The sequence below is a fragment of the Callospermophilus lateralis genome, chromosome 1, assembly GCF_048772815.1.
Source record: "Callospermophilus lateralis isolate mCalLat2 chromosome 1, mCalLat2.hap1, whole genome shotgun sequence".
Classification (NCBI taxonomy): Eukaryota; Metazoa; Chordata; class Mammalia; order Rodentia; family Sciuridae; genus Callospermophilus; species Callospermophilus lateralis.
Window position 1 is genome coordinate 86,654,157 of NC_135305.1, and position 17,268 is coordinate 86,671,424.

The 17,268-nt window shown below is 46.2% G+C and overlaps 1 protein-coding gene and 1 pseudogene across 6 annotated transcripts in view; one reads left to right on the top strand and one right to left on the bottom strand.

Annotated features, from left to right (window-relative positions):
* Nod1 (nucleotide binding oligomerization domain containing 1) overlaps positions 1 to 17,268 on the bottom strand; it is a 55,963-nt gene that overhangs the window by 22,110 nt on the left and 16,585 nt on the right. For 4 of the 6 annotated variants that reach the window (XM_076835997.2, XM_076835974.2, XM_076836007.2 and 1 more), the window contains exons 2-8: positions 14,739 to 14,821; positions 12,748 to 13,058; positions 10,749 to 10,923; positions 7,112 to 8,936; positions 4,603 to 4,686; positions 3,103 to 3,186; positions 2,219 to 2,302 (exon numbers count right to left, since the gene is read on the bottom strand). In XM_076835997.2, the coding sequence (XP_076692112.2) occupies positions 2,219 to 2,302; positions 3,103 to 3,186; positions 4,603 to 4,686; positions 7,112 to 8,936; positions 10,749 to 10,923; positions 12,748 to 12,942 (2,447 nt within the window). In that variant the 5' untranslated portion in view covers positions 12,943 to 13,058; positions 14,739 to 14,821. Of the gene's footprint in view, positions 1 to 2,218; positions 2,739 to 3,102; positions 3,187 to 4,602; positions 4,687 to 7,111; positions 8,937 to 10,748; positions 10,924 to 12,747; positions 13,059 to 14,738; positions 14,822 to 17,268 lie in introns of those variants that run through there. The other 2 variants (XM_076836015.2, XM_076835980.2) reach the window with 2 other exon arrangements.
* Positions 11,872 to 12,415, top strand: LOC143411850 (U6 snRNA-associated Sm-like protein LSm5 pseudogene; annotated as a pseudogene).

Genomic DNA, 17,268 nt, shown 5'->3' on the forward strand with positions numbered 1-17,268 from the left:
GCAAAGTGTCTTCAGGATGTAAGGGTCAGGGACCCCGAGTACCAACTGCACCAGCAGCATTCCTTATATGTGGAGAGGAATGTCAGGAAGTCAGGAACCATGGACTGCTGCAATCTTGGTGGGCAGCTGCAACAATGAAGCTAACTTTTGTCCCCAGAATGGGTGATCTGAGATCTGGCTAACATGGTCTGCATGGTAAGGTGCCAGTCTCCCATCCTGGCTCTGCCACCTACTACCTGTGAATCCCTGGGAAAATTATATAACATGGTGGACCTCAGTCTCCTCATCTGTAAAATGGGTATGTTAAGAGCATTCCCTCATAGAGTGGTTGTGTGTGAGGATGTGTAAGTTAACAGAAGCAAAGCATTTAGAACACCATTCGGCCTGTAAAAAAGTCAGCTATTCTTAATAGGACAAGGGGCCTCCATTTACAGAAAGCAGTCTGCCCGGCCCACTCACAACATAACCATGGCTGCCTCAACAACAGATCCAGCAGCTGCCTGCCTGAGTCCTTCCAGGCAAGGCCTGCTGCTGCCCCAGAACAAGAGTTTTAAGTTTTTGCTTAAAAAATGCAAAACTATACAACTGAATGGTATCAAATGTTTAATAAGGTAGCAAACTACTCATGACCTGAGAGTAAGTGAAAAATGAAGGATAAAATTCTGTACATGTAGTCTGACCTCTACACTATTAAAATAATAATAATAATAGTGGGGGAAAGAGAAAGTGGGAGTGCTTCAATAGCTTCAAATGCTACCAGTAATTAATTCTGAAAAGAAAATTACTTTTTATATTTTCCACAATTTTAAAATAAAATTACCATTATTTTTATAATCTCATAGAATTATAATGATACAGTTCAGAAGCTTCTTAACCTCAATGAGATGCCACCTGTCATCCACTAGGATGGCAGTTACTATTAAAACAATAAGTGTTGGTGAGGATGCCAGGGAGCAGGATGGGAATGTAAGACGGAGCAGGCGCCTGGAGAACAGCACAAGGGCTCCTCGAGAAATTAACAATAGAATCATCACAGAATTCAGCATTTCCAAAAGAATTAAAAGCAGAATCTCAAAGATTATGCCTTTGTATGCCTTTGTTCATAGAAGCCTTATTCACAATAATTTGTGACAGTTAAATATGGAAACAACCAAATGCTTGCTGCTGGATGGGTGGATGAGCTATCCCATCAAGAGCCTCAGCTCCTGACTGTCTCAGAAAGGAATTACCCGAGTATCACCTTCAGGGTACAAACATACATACAATGGAGCATTATTCAGTCTTAAAAAGGAAGGAAGCGCAGAGCAAAGTGATCCATGCCTGTAATCCTAGAGGCTCAGGAGGCTGAGGCAGGAGGACCTCGAGTTCAAAGCCAGCCTCAGCGATGGTGAGAAACTAAAAAGCACAGGGAGACCCTGTCTCTAAATAAAATACAAAATAGGGAAGGGGATGTGGCTCAGTGGCTAAGTGCCCCTAAATTCAATCCCTGGTATGCCCCCACACACACCAAAAAAAAAAAAAAAAAAAAAAGGGAAGGAAGCTGGCATGTCACATGACCAATCTTGAGAATATCAGGTTAGCTGAAATAAGCCATCACCAAAAGACAAGCACTATATGATTCCATTTACAGGAGGTGCCCAGAGTAGTCAAATTCAAAGAGACAAAAAGCAGAGCGGGGGTTGCTAAGGGCCAGGGGAGGGAGGAAAGGAGAGTTACTGCTTAATGGATGAAGAGTTTCAGTTTTGCAAGATAAAGAGAATTTTGGACATGGATGGTGGTGATGGTTGTGTAATGATATGAAAGTACTTAATCCCACTGAACTGTACAATTAGCAATGGTGAAGATGGTCAATTTTATGCATATTTTACCACAATTTTAAAAATTGAAAGGAAAAAAACCTCCAGAGGATAGATTTCCTTAAACTAAGAGCATCTGCCTGTGTTAACCACCACATAGAGCTAGAATAACTCCCTCCATTTGCTGGTGGCAATAATGCTGGGTTTGCATGACTTAATTAGAAAAGTCTGTGTAGTCAGTTTTATAATCAACCCTGGGTCTTCCCACACCATTTCCATGCAGAAGCTGCTGGGACATCTCTGTTTCTGCCTCCTCACAGCCATACACATCAGTCCTGCTATACTGATGTACAAAAGACCATTGGGCACCCACATATACCCAGCAGGTCACACACCCCATGTGTGCATCCCTTTCTACTCACCCAACCTCAGAGATGGATGTGCTGTTCTTCACAGCCAGGGCCAGCCACTTCCCTCCTTCGCTGGATATCTTGTTTTTCCCCAGTCTGCAGAGAATCCTCGCACAGTCAGCCTCCAGCTGTGCGGTAGGGACTCCAATAGGGGCCTCCCTCCTCCCCGGCTTGGAGTCCCTCCCAGCCCCTCTTGCCAGTCTGTTCCTGCTCCTGGGATGTACAGCAGCCAAGCCCTGGGCCTCCTCTTAGGAAGTCACCTGAAGCCTTGGGGATAGCCAGACAGGGATCCTCTGCAGGGGACAGCCCATAATCTCTGCAGAAAGTTAGAGACCTGAGCCCTCCTGGGCTTCTTTACATGGCCTCAGGACCATCCATTCCACCAGGAGGCCTGGCAGTGCCCACTTCAATTACTCATGATCAAGGTGTGCTTCCATCGCCAGGTGGACCAAGGCACTCTGTCACCTTTGGCAGGGCATTCTATGACAGGGCTAAGGATCAAGCTCTGGCTTGCCATCACGTGGTAAGTTCCCTGCGGGTGGAGACAGATCTTTTTCTCTGGTATTCGAGAAAGGGCGATAGGTCTTTCTTCTTGGTCAGTCTTTAATGAAATCGAAGTGCCAAGCTCTCCCTGCCTCCTTCCCCCTCCCCCCAGCTGGCTGTCCCGTCCAAAATCTGAGCCTCTCGCCTGGTCATGCTTTCTCTGCAGAACAAGCTCACTTTCCACACAACAGGTCTCCTGCATTTGACCGGCATGGTCCTGGGGCAGGCAGAAGACTTGAGGATAAAAGCTGTTTACAGTGACATTTATTCTTCTAATAATGGAAGGGTGACCCAAAGAATCGAAGAAGACAAGAAGCTACTAAGGAACTTCACACCAGACCCCACTTACTTACTTCAGGTGGGTGAGGGCTTTGCATTCATCCAGGATTTGGGCGACGTACCTGGCTCCCACATCGGTGATCTGGTTGTTGTATAAACTTAAAGAGAAAGCACAGTTAGGTCACTTCATGACTCCCGAGGTCATATGAACACCCTTTCAGTGTGTGCTGCTTACTGAGTTTCAAAGTGTGTTGAAAGGACACACAGGACTGTGTGGTCTCAGCCTGGCTTCAAGACCAGCTCCGCCACTGGCCGCTTCTGCCTCAGTCTCTCTGTGTATAGTGGGGGTGACAATCATAGCTCCTCATGAGGTTGGTTGTCATGAGGAGCATGCGACATGGTGCAAAGTCCTGGCAGGGAAGTGCTTGGTTCACCAAGCCATTCATGCAAATGATGATATGTCAATCAGTACACAGTCTCTTGAGGAGAAGTTTCACTCTGAAGACATTCTTTCTGAATGACTAAGAGGCAGGCACACAGAACCTTCTCTATGTTTACCTCTTAGTCATTTTACCACTCAATTCCAATTTAGCAATAAAGCTGAGGCTTTGAGGACCCCACTGTCACACAGCATTCCTGAGTGGAAAGAGAGGTGGCCTGGGATCATCTGCTTCACTGTCCTCGTTCCATGAAGGAGCTCACTGAGGCCCAACACAGCTGAGCAACCACTTGGGCTCACAGAGACAGTGGTAACCTGGGTGGGATGGGGTGGGGTGGGCAAGATCCCTTATCTCAAACTCCACAATCCCAAAGGCTCTGAAAACCTAAAGTGTCTCATAGTTGTTTTGGCAACCAATGTGAACCTATTTATGGTCTCTATTTACCCTACTTGGTCTGAACATTCACACATTTCTCTGCAGAAATATCAAGGTAAAGGATAATGGGGTGCTGCCCTGGACTCCTCTGGCTATGTCACTACTACAAAGCAAATACACCGAACCCTGATCCTTGGCTTGGCCCAAGGGTTCTGGAGGAGGGATTATGGACTCACATATGAAAATCTAATACATAAACAGTATTTTTTTTTTGGCAGGGGAATACTGGGGATTGAACTCGGGGGTACTCGACCACTGAGCAACATCCCCAGCCCTAGTTTATATTTTATTTAGAGATAGGGTCTCACTGAGTTGATTAGTGCTTTGCTATTGCTGAGGCTGGCTTTGAATTTGAAATCCTTCTACCTCAGCCTCCAGAGCCACTGGGATTATAGTTGTGCGTCACTGTGCCTGGTCACAAACAGTATTTTAATGTTTACAAAACTTACCCCCATGTATTTCCTCTTAGCATCTTTCAATAACCAGGTATTAGATGACCTGCATGGATTAGGATCCCCATTTATAAGTGAAGAATCTGAGGCTCAGCAAGAATTCAGGCTGAGACAGAAACAGATCCCAGGCACTTGCCACCCACCGCCCTGATCCTGGCCAACCTGCTGGGGACCCATATGGATGGCAACTTCGGCTGCTTAGTATCATTACTAAGTAGTTGGCCCAGTGTTCCTGAGAAAGACATACCCCAAATACTCCAGAATTTTGTACTTGGTCAGCTCTTCACACAGCACCTTCACACCACTATCCGTGATCTGGTTGACACTGAGTCTGAAACACAACAGCAAAGACAATGACAAATTTGGGCAGTTTCTAAATCAGAGGGAAGAGGCTGGGGTCAGCAAACCTCTTTGTAAAGGGCCAGTGAGCAAATGTTTTAGGCTTTGCAGCTGGTTCCCAGCCCCAACACTGCTTCACTATCCTTGTTCCATAAAGGATCTGACCAAGGCAGTAAAGCAGCCAGTAAGTAATCAAGTGGTATGGTGTGGGAAGCCGTTCTCACACGTGATTGGGCACCTCCCTAACTGGGTGTGAGGTGATCCGGCCAAGCTGTGTCAGAACTAATCCCCACCCTTTTTAGGTGCGAGAGCCAGTCCATGTGGGGTGTGACTGACCATTGACCCTGAGACCAGTCACTGACCCTGACCTTGGAATGCTGTCCCCCTCAACCTTCATTGGATGGAATTTTCCCCTGAATTTCTTGTTCCCCAATAAAAGGCCACTCCCTGGCATGCCCTTCCTCTCTCCTGCTAGTCTCTTGTGTAAACCTCACTACCCCACCAGGTGGCTAGAGGGAGGAGCCAGAGGGGGCCGTCTCTGACCTGGTCAAGAAAAAGTAAATTGAGTTTATGTGTGTTTATTTTGATCTCACTAGTTAACTTCTATGCTTAGGACCTCTAGTATGAAGCTAGCGTGCTGGTCGCGCGGCAGAGTGTGACTGGGCTCTAATAAAGCTTTATTGACAAACACAAGCCATGGGCCGAATTTAGTCCACAAGCTGACTTCTGAAATAAATTAAAGGCCAAACAGGTAAAAGCTTGATTTTTAGGCCACATCAAAATGATCAGGTCAGACACTCCAGACCCTTACCCCTATTGTAGCCAGATTGGTGGTGGTGTACCGTGTGCACATGTCCTGTATGATCATCCCAGGTTGACAGAGGCTATTAGTCACTTCCAGTGTCTATGCTTTCTTAGCAATAGAAACCTCCCTCCTTTTTTACTTGACATATACAATTCAATTCTACCAGTGAAATTGAAGAAACAGTATCATTAGCAGTAGTTGAACAGTCTTTTTAAAATAATAAGGTTTGCTCTTTTTAGCCTTTTCCTTTGTCCTGGTGGCTAGATTGCTGACTGGGGCATGGGTAGCCATGTTGGGTTAAAGCATAGAAGCGAGATAGTGAGAATGACATTAGAACAAGGCAGAAGAGAACCTGGGCTCCTGATGGTTATGGAGACACTATACCAGCTCTGTATTACCTACCTCTAGCCTTTGCATAAAAGAGAAATAAGCTTAAAACTTATTTAAGACATCAAGATTTTGTAGTTTGTCTAACTCTCAGCTGAAATGAATCCTATCGGGTACTCTCGGGGGAAATCAGAGAGCTTCCCCGTAGTTGCCCATAGTCTCCTACTTTCCTGTGAGCTGTTTTTCCTTTCCTGGGTACAGCAGAATGGATCAGGACCACCACACTGCTGCCAAGTCTCTCTTTCATAGGATGGGTGCAAGGTGGCGCAGGATGACAGATTGCCAAAGGCTGCAGAAAAGAGAGCGGTTGGCTGCTAAGGCAGAGGACAGGTTCCAGGCTTTTAATTCCCAGGCCAGGGAAGCGTGCAGCTCCTGACACTCCATGTGCCCACACAGATTCCTCTCTGGCACCAGTACATCAGGCCCTGGGAGGCAGGTGCAAATCCCCACTGCTCTTCGGAAATATATGAGCCAAGTAATAGAGAATTCCAGGCTGGTAAGACTGACAAGGTTTGTTCTATGCAGGAAATGCTAATAGACAAGAGCAGACTGGCCTCTTTCCTGAAAACCCTCAAATGGAAAAACTACCATGTGGCAGCATTTTCACCAAGCTCTCCAGCCGCAAATAGGGCTACCGTGGAAGGCAACTCATGCCAAGCAGCTCCAGGTCTGCTTTCTTTGCAGTGATGAAACCTCCCCCATGCCAGAAACTTTTCACAGGCTATCTCTAACCCTTCAGTTGGTCTTAAAATATAGCTTCTTTATGCCATCTTTATTCTGGCTCTACCCCATCTCAGCTATGTGATCTGAGTCAGTAATTATCTCCTCTGTGTCTCTGTTTCCTCATTTACCCAAATGGAGACAATGATAGTACCTACTTTGTAGAGTGAAGAGCATTAAATAAGGTAATATTGGTAATGTGCTTCACCCATCCTCAATAAACTAAGTTGTTCTTATTGTGATTGCTGGGATTATGAGCATCTCCTCTTTCCAGAGGAATTCACCAAGGCTCAGAGGCTAAGCAGCTTGTTCAAGTGCACCCAGCTGGGGAGGACCAGTTCTGACTCTCTTTAGTCCTTGCCCTCTGTCACCCTGAAAGAAAGTCCAGATGTTCCAAGACCAGACTTAATGCTTTTGTTGTCCTAGGGGACAACAGACTAGGGGATCCTGATCAGTGATGCCAGTCCTGGTCCCATTCCAAGCCCCACCCCCACCCTTGTCTGACCTGATAACGGTGAGGCGGCTGAAGCAAGGCTGCAGCTCCCGCACACCGTAGTCGTTGAGATTGTTGTTGTCCAGATCAAGGGCAAGCTGCTTGCGGGAGTGGTGCAGGACGAAGGAAAGGGCACTGCAGTCAGCGGAGCAGGCATTGCAGAAGGTCAGCTTGAGGTAGTTGGCGCAGATGCCCTTGGCCGCCAGCCGCCCCACCTTCTGGCTCTGCGTCTCGTAGATACAGCGCAGCATCCAGAGGAAGGTGGGCATGGCCTGCACTTGGCTGAAACCCCCGGACTGACACCGGGGCAGACTCTTCAGGTAGGCGCGCAGGCTGACAAACAGGTGCCCCCACAAGGCCTTGCGCTTCCTCCGCAGGGTGGCAGCAGGCACCAGGTGCTGCAGGAGTTTCTGTCTGGCTTTGGACAACAGCCCGCACAGGAAGAGGTTGGTGAACTGAAAATGATCCTTGTTTTTGAAGGGATCAGAACGTGCCAGCCTGCCGCCCCCCAAGCACTGGAAAGGAAGGAAGGGAGGATAGCAGGACTCTACCGCTGCCTCCCCAGGAGGCGCCCACTCTTGAAAGAACCTGAGCAGCTCCCGGTGTCCCACCTTGTTGTCCACCACGAGAAAGAAGGCGGTAAAGAAGGCCTGGAGGGTGATGTGGAAAAACTCATAAGACTGCTGTCCCCCTTCAGGGGTCATTTCTGGCACGGCCCGCAGGAAGCCCAGCTGCAGGTCCCCCTCCTGCAGCTCGGAGGCCTGCACCTCCTCCTGGGTGAACACGAAGAGGCTCCTCTCCATGCCGCTGTGAGCCACCTGCCCCAGCGAGCGCAGTGTGCGCCAGCCCGCGCTGAAGGTCTCGGCCGGGCTGCGCGTGTTGCGCTGCACCAAGCTGCTGGGCTGCGTCCTGTTCAGATGGACCTCGGTGACCAGCAGGAAGACGTCGGTCAGGGTCACCGTGCAGTCCGAAAGCTGCGGGGAGCCTTCGAGGGTGGTGTAGAAGTGCTGGAAGCACCGGAAGATGATCCAGCAGAAGAGGGGCACGGTGCACAGGCTGCAGAGGTTGGGGTTGGCCTCCAGCTGCTGCAGCAGGTGGTCCTGCGCAGGGCGCTCAGGAAACATCTTCCGGGCGTAAGTCTGCAGGTGGCTGGGGGAAAAGCCCCGGAGAAGCACCTTCTTCCGCAGGAGCTGGCGGGGCACCTCGACACCCGTGCGGGCCGTGAGCAGCTTGCTGGCGCCCTTGAGCAACCTTCCGCTGAGTAGGTTGGCCAGCAGGACCAACGGGTGGGCGGGCTCCCAGGGGCAGCAGCTGTCAGGCACGCGGCTCAAGTCGAAGTCCGAGTGCAGCTCGTCCAAGCCATCGAAGGTGAAGAGGGCCACGTGGGGAAAGCGCAACAGGAAAGCAAACACCTCATCGGGGTCCTGCTCCGGGTAGCAGTAATGCTTGAAAAGCAGGTCCTGCAGGCACAGCGTGTCACTCTCCTTGAAGCAGCTGAACATGCGGCAGCGGAAGTGGAAGAAGAACTTGACCCCTATGTCCAGCCGGCCTGAGGCCCAGAGGCTCTGCAGCCGCTGCAGCAGCATGGATTTGCCCACACCCGCGTCCCCGAACACGAAGATGGTCTCGCCCTGCTCGTTGAGGACGCCTGAGCTGTGGTCCAGGAGGCAGGACAGGCTGCCCAGGCTGCCCAGGTTCTCGTTGCTGAAGCTCACCAGCTCCATGACAGTATCCATGTAGATCTCCTCCAGCAGCAGATCCTCCTTTTGGGCATAACACAGCATGAATTTGGAGTCACAACCCAATTGGTGCCGCAGCTTCTGGGTGTACCTGCTCACTGGAGAGATGCATGGCAGGCACATGTCGCGGTAAGAGGCAGAGAGAGAGAAGTGGAAACCACATCAAACAGGGAGATATCAAGGAGGAAAGGCAAGCCCTCAAGCAAACCAAACACCCCCCAGGGCCCCTGGGGTGCTCAGTGCAGGCATTCCTCAATGCAGGCCCTCTGAAACCTGGAAGAGCCCACACTCCAGAAACTGAGCATCTCCAGGTTTCCATCCCTCTGCTTGCCTTCCTTTTTAGTCCCGCTAGAGGGCGACACACTTCAACTGGGATCAGAGTCTGAGATAGGCCTCTTATTCCTCTGCAGTGTTGTCACTGAACTCTAGCTGAAGACAGAAGCCCCTACACTGGAGGGCCAGGCCAGATGGCCCTGCTTCCCTGTCCCATACCTCAGCCTTGTTCAAATACCACAAGCCAGTTCCCATTGGAAGTTTCACTGTTAAAGAAAAAATGACCCTGACCTTTCTTTTGCTTGCAACACAGCTGTTAAAGCAGCTGGTCTCAAAGCCAGAGGCCAAAACTTTTTATACAATGATGAACATTATGGTTTACAAAGGGGCCACATGCCTCACCTAAAATACCACAACTAGTACACTAAGATGAAGGCAGCACCAGCCCTGGCGCCCAAGCTGTGGGCCTCGGGTCACCAATGTTTGGCATAGCGACTGGGTAAGGTCTGAGCAGCCCACGGGGCAGAGATGTTCACATGGGTGCCATGCTCCCAGCAAACCTGAGTGACAAAAATGGGACTTAATGTCACAAAGCAAGTGGTTCTTCCCTGAACAAAAGGCAGTTATCTACATTCCTTTATAATAGTCTTAATTATAATTCAATTAGCCAAAATTGGATACCCAGATATTTCCAGATTCATCTCCAATCCTTTTCCCATCAACTTTCCAACTTGGTTGCCTATTTAAAATTTGTAAAGTAAATTGTATTTTGTTTATAAGTGTAATTTATATACCACAAATTTCACTCACTAGTGTTACAGACTTATCATTGACTTTTACAAGTGTATAAAGTTGTGCAAACATCAGCACGATCCAGTTCTAGAACACATCCATCGCACTCCTGAAGATTTTTCATGCCTATTTGCGACCAATCCCTGTCCCCTCCTTTACTGCTCTGCTTTCTTTCTCTATAAATCAGCTTCTCCTATGGTTTCAGTCTTTTGCATGCAGCTCTTATAGAGTGAATTATACTTTAAAGGCTAGGAAATAACTGGCTAAAGGAACCAATGGAGAAGTCCTTTGAGAGGACTACTCACCATGGAATATTTTTCCTTTTTTCATAGGGGAAGGAGCACTAAGAGCAAGACGCTGGCTGTGGGTGGCAGCTACAGGAGCAAGTCCATCCCTGGCCCTAAAAGTCTGCTTGTTGGCCATTGGCCTTGTTCTCCCTAAAAATACACCTGGCTCTCTAGGTATGTTCTTTGCTTCTGTTTCCAAGGTCAAATTGTATTTTTTTTTTTTTTTTTTTGGTACTGGTGGTAAATTAAGGGGTGCTTTACCACTGAGCCAATTCTTAGTACTTTTTATCTTTTATTTTGAGTCAGGGTTCGCTAAATGGCTAAGGCTGGCCTCAAACTTGCAATCCTTTTGCCTCGGCCTCCCAGGTATCCAGGATTACAAGCATGTGTTATAGTGCCTAGCAAAAATTAAATTAATTTTATTATCTGGTGCTATTCCAACTTGAGGTGGAATACAAGACTGACTTTTATGCCCACTTGGGTCTCAGTGCTACAGCATTTCCAGACCCACCGTCCTTGTGCACAGGTACCTGTAGTCCCCTTGGAGCTGACTCATACCTGGGTCGGTGTTGACAATAGTTTTGCTCTGAATGAGCTGGGAAGGAGAGTAGCAGATCTCCAACAGCCACGGCCTGAGGTCCACATAAGCATCTGCGAGTTGCTGGAGCACGTAGAGGAAGAACTCAGAAACCTCCTCACCCTTGCTCTGGACCAGGTCCAGAAGTTTTCGGACCTGGTGGCAGCATAAGCAGAAGGGTTATGAGCTGGCATGAGGGGTCCTTCCTGACAGAAAGATACCTTGGTGGGCTTAGTGCAGGGCTCTGAGCTCTTACTAAGCCAGTATGAAAATCTGATGCATTAGAAGCCTAGCATCTTCTAAATAGATCTGCTTGGCAAGAAGCAAAACTGGGAAGCTTCCATGAGCCTAAAAATAATAAAGTTTAGACTCACGACTAGAACCATATCCACCCATGGAATTCTCTGTCTGCTTTCCCTGGGGATTGAACCCAGAGTTTTATACATAGAAGGCAAGTATTCCACTACCAGGCCGAATCCCAGCTTTTTATCTTAACCTGCACTTTTGCCATCAGGAATGATTATGGAGAGGGAGAAAACACCTTGAAGCCTAATGAGGCGGCAGCTGGGCCATGCAGCAAGAAGGTAACAGACCCCCATATGTATTATATGTTTTAAGTAGCCCTTTTTTCTTTTTATTAAAAATGCAGCAGGGAAACAAGTGTCTGAGTTTCAAATAAGTTCTGTCATTCCTTTAAGTGAGATGGAGTTATGGGTCTCAATTATATTTTTTCAGAAGGTAACACCAAACTTAGGTGAAACTAGTTGCTGCTACATCGTCCACAATGGAGCGTGGAGACCTCCTCTGCTGGGACCCACCTCGGATCTAGTCCTTCCTAAACACAAGGCTGTGTCCATCCTGAGTCCTAGCCTGCTATCAGCAGCCCATAGGATTTCAAGGTACAGAGTGACCATCACTGCTAGTGTTCTGTGCTCATCTGCTTTTTCTCTCCCACCAATATATACGGCAATGAAAGCTGGATCTAAGAGCTTGCTCCAGCTACAACCACGGAACTGATATGCATGACCATGAAAAGAACCCAATAATTGGAGCACTGACGCTCTAACAAGACCTCAGCATGGGCTGACCACTTCCAGCTCATCCATGGCATCTACCACTACCACCAACCTGTCGTAGCTACTGCCACTAGAGTCTGTGGACAAGTGTATAGGATCAAGCATTCACACTGTGATGAAGAGTGAGAAGGAAATTGTTGGAACACTTCTAGGATTTGATGACTTTGTCAGCATCCTTTTAAAAAGTGGTGGTGGCCTAGGTTTTTTTAATTTTTTTTTTTTTTAGTTGTTGATAGACATTTATTTTGTTTATTTAGATGCAGTGCTGAGAATCAGACCTAGTGCTTCACATGAGCCAGGCAAGTGCACTACAGCTGAGCCCCAGCCCCAGCCCCCAAATGCTTTTACTGATACAATAAAAATCACACCAGAAGGAAGAGGATTACTAAATTAGATCAGATTTTGCTAAATGGAAATGAAATCACACCAGAAGGAAGAGGATTACTAAATTAGATCAGATTTTGCTAAAGGGAAATAATATAACAATGCTGATTCCTAGAGGAGAAGGACTTGGAGTCCAACGAATTTCCTTGACTTATGCTAGATTCCACTTTGTAATAGCAACAAAATAGATTTTGTAAAACATCTTCTAATGTTTAGATTCTCTAAAGCTCATTTTCCTGTTAAAGGGAAATGCTTTGAAAATGTATTATGTGGTCCTTTTTCTAAGTTAGTCATGATTATCTTGGAAAAAGAAGAAATTAGGGGTTTTTTTGAAGATTAAAAAAAAAAAGGTATTTTTGGTTAAAATATTAAAATAACAACAACAACAACAAATAAACTCAATGTGAAATTCTGCCCCGCTTACTAAACTCACAAAACCCCTGACTCAGGCCAGAAGGGACAAGACCCTTCCAGCTTCAGGGGCTCAAGTCCTGCCAGTACCAATCCCATCACCAAGCACCTTGTCAGGTTGGGTGGGGCAGGCACCCACGATCTCTGCATCCTCAGCTGAGAAGTAGTCATTCTCCAGCAAGTTGTCCACCACACACTGAGTGTTACGGATGTGAGTGACCAGAAGTTCCCGGTTGATCTTCAACAAGTTGATGTAGGAGTCAGAACCAGCTGGGATGCTCTCACGGTGCTCCTGCGTTTCCATAGTTAAAGTAGCAAATAGCTACTTTTCCCACATTCATCGTTAGCTGCAGGTGTCTTCCTGGTACAAGGGCAATCAGGATTCAGGACCCTCAGGGTCCCTGCCTCTCAGTGCAGACTCTAAAGAGATAAAGGAAGTGATCAACAAAGCAAAAGCCCTGGAAGGGTTCCCCCAGCTGTCTCTCCCATGGGATTTCTTTACTTACAGCAGGACAGAGGCATGCTTATGACTTTTATCTGAGATGCATTCCAGAAAAAAAATATATTTAATTTTTGGCTTGTGGGTTTTTAATAATTACTAGGGTAACTGAACAAAAGCACCCACCTCTTGTTTAGCAAAGCTCCCTAATTTTTATTATCTTCTTTGAGAAAGCAAAAGAAAGACTGTGATCGAGCTGAAAAGGTGTATGATCTCACATACCAAGGTTAACTGGGATGGGAGGTGTCTGCATCCTCCACGTGAAGAGCACAGCAATCTCAGAATTGGGAATAGAGGAACTACAGGGGATGGTGAGATACAGAGTGTGCAGAAAATGACCCAAGGAAACAGCCTGCATGAGGTCTCCTATGGTGACCAGAGCCAAGAAACCTGGGGACAATGATGTGTCATTACTGCCCCTTCTGTGTTGGGCCTTAGACCTCCGCTGACCCTACTATCTTCATACCTTCAGCAAAGTCTGTTCTATGCAAGCACCATGGGGAGGAAGGAGAAGCAATGGCCATGTGTGGACTGAGAGGACAGAGGGAACATTGGTTCTTAGTGTGAGGTGACCAAGAGAGGCATCTTTCTGGAAACCCTTGAAAACCTCATGTATATAATGAATTTCCAGTCTTGGTAGGAAAGGGACCCAAGTTATTTTACCTGGGTATTAAAAATGGGTTCATCTGAGTTATCTCCAAGTTGCACTGATTTGCTTTCTTGCAACAACAACAAACTAAGATCACTGAGCTACATCTTTGGTTATCCGTATATGTGAAGAAAGAATCAAAATCTTGGAAGCAGAAAGACCTTGAACTGACCACTTGGTCCTTTGCCCAGGTAGGAAAATCCATACATTTCACAGAAATAGTGTAAAATTATTATTGTTGAGCTAAAAAAAAGTTCATAGACCTCTGAACAGTGTTATTCATTTATGTCTCATGAACCATGCCTGCTAACATTCTAGTCTAGCGGTTTTCAAATTTTTGTTTAACAAGTCATTTGTGAGTTTCTACACTAACATAGTTCCATTTGTTTCTTTTTTTTTTCTTTCTTTTTTTTTTTGGTACCAGGTGTTGAACTTAGAGCACTCAACCACTGAGCCACATCCCCAGACCTATTTTGTACTTTATTTAGAGACAGGGTCTCACTGAGTTGCTTAGTGCTTCACTTTTTGCTGAGGCTGGTTTTGAACTCCAATCCTCCTGCCTTAGCCTCCCAAGCCACTGGGATTACAGGCATGACCGCCACGCCCAGCCTTCTTCTTATTTTACCTACCAAATTGCTAAGTCTTCATAGAGTCTCAGTTGTACCTCACATAATAACCTCCCTTTTTTAACCTGAGTGACTAAGCAAGTGACAATATAAAATAAAACTTTGAGCAACAGAAGAGCAAGAGATTCTTACCAAAATGAATTTAAAGGATGAGAATGATTTGTTACTATTCTACTAACAGCATGCTAACCTGTTAGATGTGAATGCAGCCTTTTTTATTGTGGTCAATTCTGTGACCCACTTTTAAGAGCCAAAGCTTTAGAAAATCAATTCCTTTAAGACATATCAGCTGATAATATTAAATTTAAGTTAGTGGTTAATAATACCTTTTAAAATGTCTGGCATCATTCTGGGAAGAAAGTAAAAATATTTCACTTCTCGCCTTAAAACTTCAATTTCTTTCTGGAATCTGCAAAATTGAAAAAGAAGAAAGGTGTTTTGAAAATTCTATTGTGCGGAATGGTGAAGGAATGAGTGAAATTGCTAATAAGATAGTTTTAAAATCCCAAACTCCACGATCTGAGAGTACTTTCTGTACCATTTTCTTTCTGGACAGTTTTCCAAATGTTAATCATTGGGGCACTACGTCACTTGTTTTGTTGTTGTTGCCATAATTGAGTCCCACCTGTCCTTTACTTGCTTACCTTTTTGATTTAAATTGAATTTTTAAAACTGTAATAGATTAGGTGCACATTTGTAATCTAGCAGCTGGGGAGGCTGTGGCAGGAGGATCGAGAGTTCAAAGCCAGCCTCAGCAACTTGGTGAGGCACTTAGCAATGCAGCAAGACCCTGTCTCTAAATAAAATATTTAAAAAAGGGCTAAGGATGTGGCTCAGTAGTTAAGCACCCCTGGGTTCAATCCTCAGTACCAAAAAGGAAAAAAACAAAACCAAACCCACAAACCCTCTAATAGATTAATTAGAAACAGGGAAAAATTACTTGCAATAAAGTAAATAAATTCACCAGAAATAAAACAATGTTTAAGTATATTCCAGCTGGTGTTACTGACTGGAGAGTCTAGGGGTGTGAGGCCCTTTCCTCTTGGAAGCATTGGAGAGATGTTAAAGACCTAGTAGCGCAGTGTTGTGACTTTTTTTTTGATACCAACTAAGGGGCTGGGGACGTGGCTCATGCGGTAGTGCGCTCCCCTGGCATGGATGCGGCCCAGGTTCGATCCTCAGCACCCCATACAAACAAAGATGTTGTGTTTGCCGAAAACTAAAATGTAAATAAAATAAATATATAAAAAAAAGATGATGCCAACTAAGAAAGGAGTAGCTTCTCAGTAGACGATGCAGTTTTAATGCCTCTCTCTCTTCTTTAGGGGGCTGGGAATGGGGGTGGCATACTTGCTTACCCCTCCCGTACCCCCTCTCTGCTTCAGTCATCCATGATCCCACAGGAACAGTGACTTCTCTCCCTAGACTTTTCCTGTAATGACCACCTGGGACATCGCCGTCTCTCACCATCAAAGGTGGAAACGTTCTCCCGATTTCTGGCCACCTAAACAAAACACTATGTCCCAGGTCGGCCAGCTGGTGAGGAGGCTGTTCATATGGAATTTCCAGAGCCCTGGTTTGGGATTTAATCAGGGGGCTGTTAGCTCAATTCAGCAGGATGTCAGAAAGACAAAAAGAGGAACTCAAGACTGTCGGGTGAACAGGATCCAAAGGGAGACCAAATCCATACCATGCACGTGGCGGGGAAATTCAGAGTCCATGGGCATCTATAACTAGGAACACCAGGGAGCCAGGGATCTCCTGGCCCTGAGAGATCTTTTACTGTATTTGCTGGTAAAGGGTGAGTCCTTCTGAGAAAAGGCAAGGCAAGGCCAAGGTCAGGCCAGGGCCAAGTTTCTGGAAGTAGGACTTGCTCTGCTGGGTGGGGCTCTCTGGCCAGTGGTACAGGGCAGTGAGGTTGGCAGCTGGAGGGAGACCCTGGTGAGGCAGATCTAGGAAGCAACCAAGGGCTGTGGGGCAGAAATCAAGGCAAAGAAAAGAAAGAAAGAAACAGCAGAAGGAAATCCACATCAATTGTGATTTTTTTTTTCATACCAAGAATTGAACCCACAGGTGTTAAAGCACTGAGTCACATCCGCAGCCCTTTTCATTTTTATTTTGAGACTGGGTCTCATTAAGTTGCTTAGGATCTTGATAAATTGCTTAGGCTGGCCTCGAACTTGTGATCCTCCTGCCTCAGCCCCCCCTAGGATTACAGGCATGTGTCATTCCACCCAACTAATTGTGATTACTTTTGACTGATGGGATGACAGTGATTTACTTTGATTTTGGTAGGCATATTCCAAATTATCAAAAACAAAGAAAATACTTTGTAAGGGGAACTTGGAACCCTAGAATACAGAGAGGTCTCTGGGGACTGCAAGTAGGGTCAGGGGATTACCAGGGTTTTGCCGATGATGATTGTCAGAACTCAGCATCAGCACATGAGATGAGGTCACGGGGACCTATCAGAGAAATGATTATCCTAGAAGGGAGAGCAACTGGGACTCAGGGGCCAAAACCAGCTTCCTGTTTCTGTCCCCTAATCACAGGGAGAAACCACAGACACACATATTCAATGTCACTTTCTAAATGGGGATTTACCCCAGGATTTTTTTTTCCTCTTTACTATTCTAGGGCACCCTGAAAGGAGGTGTTTTCCAGACATCTTTCTAGATTTTAATAATTTTTTTCTGTTTTAATAACTTGTCCTCTTTTCTATAGTGACAACACCTGGTCACTGTAGAAAATTCGAGAATTTTGTAATGCATTCCGCTGTCATGTATAAATTTAAAAAAAAAGAAAATGAGAGAAATGAAAAGAAAGAAAGAAAAAAAAGAACAGGAAAAAAGGAGG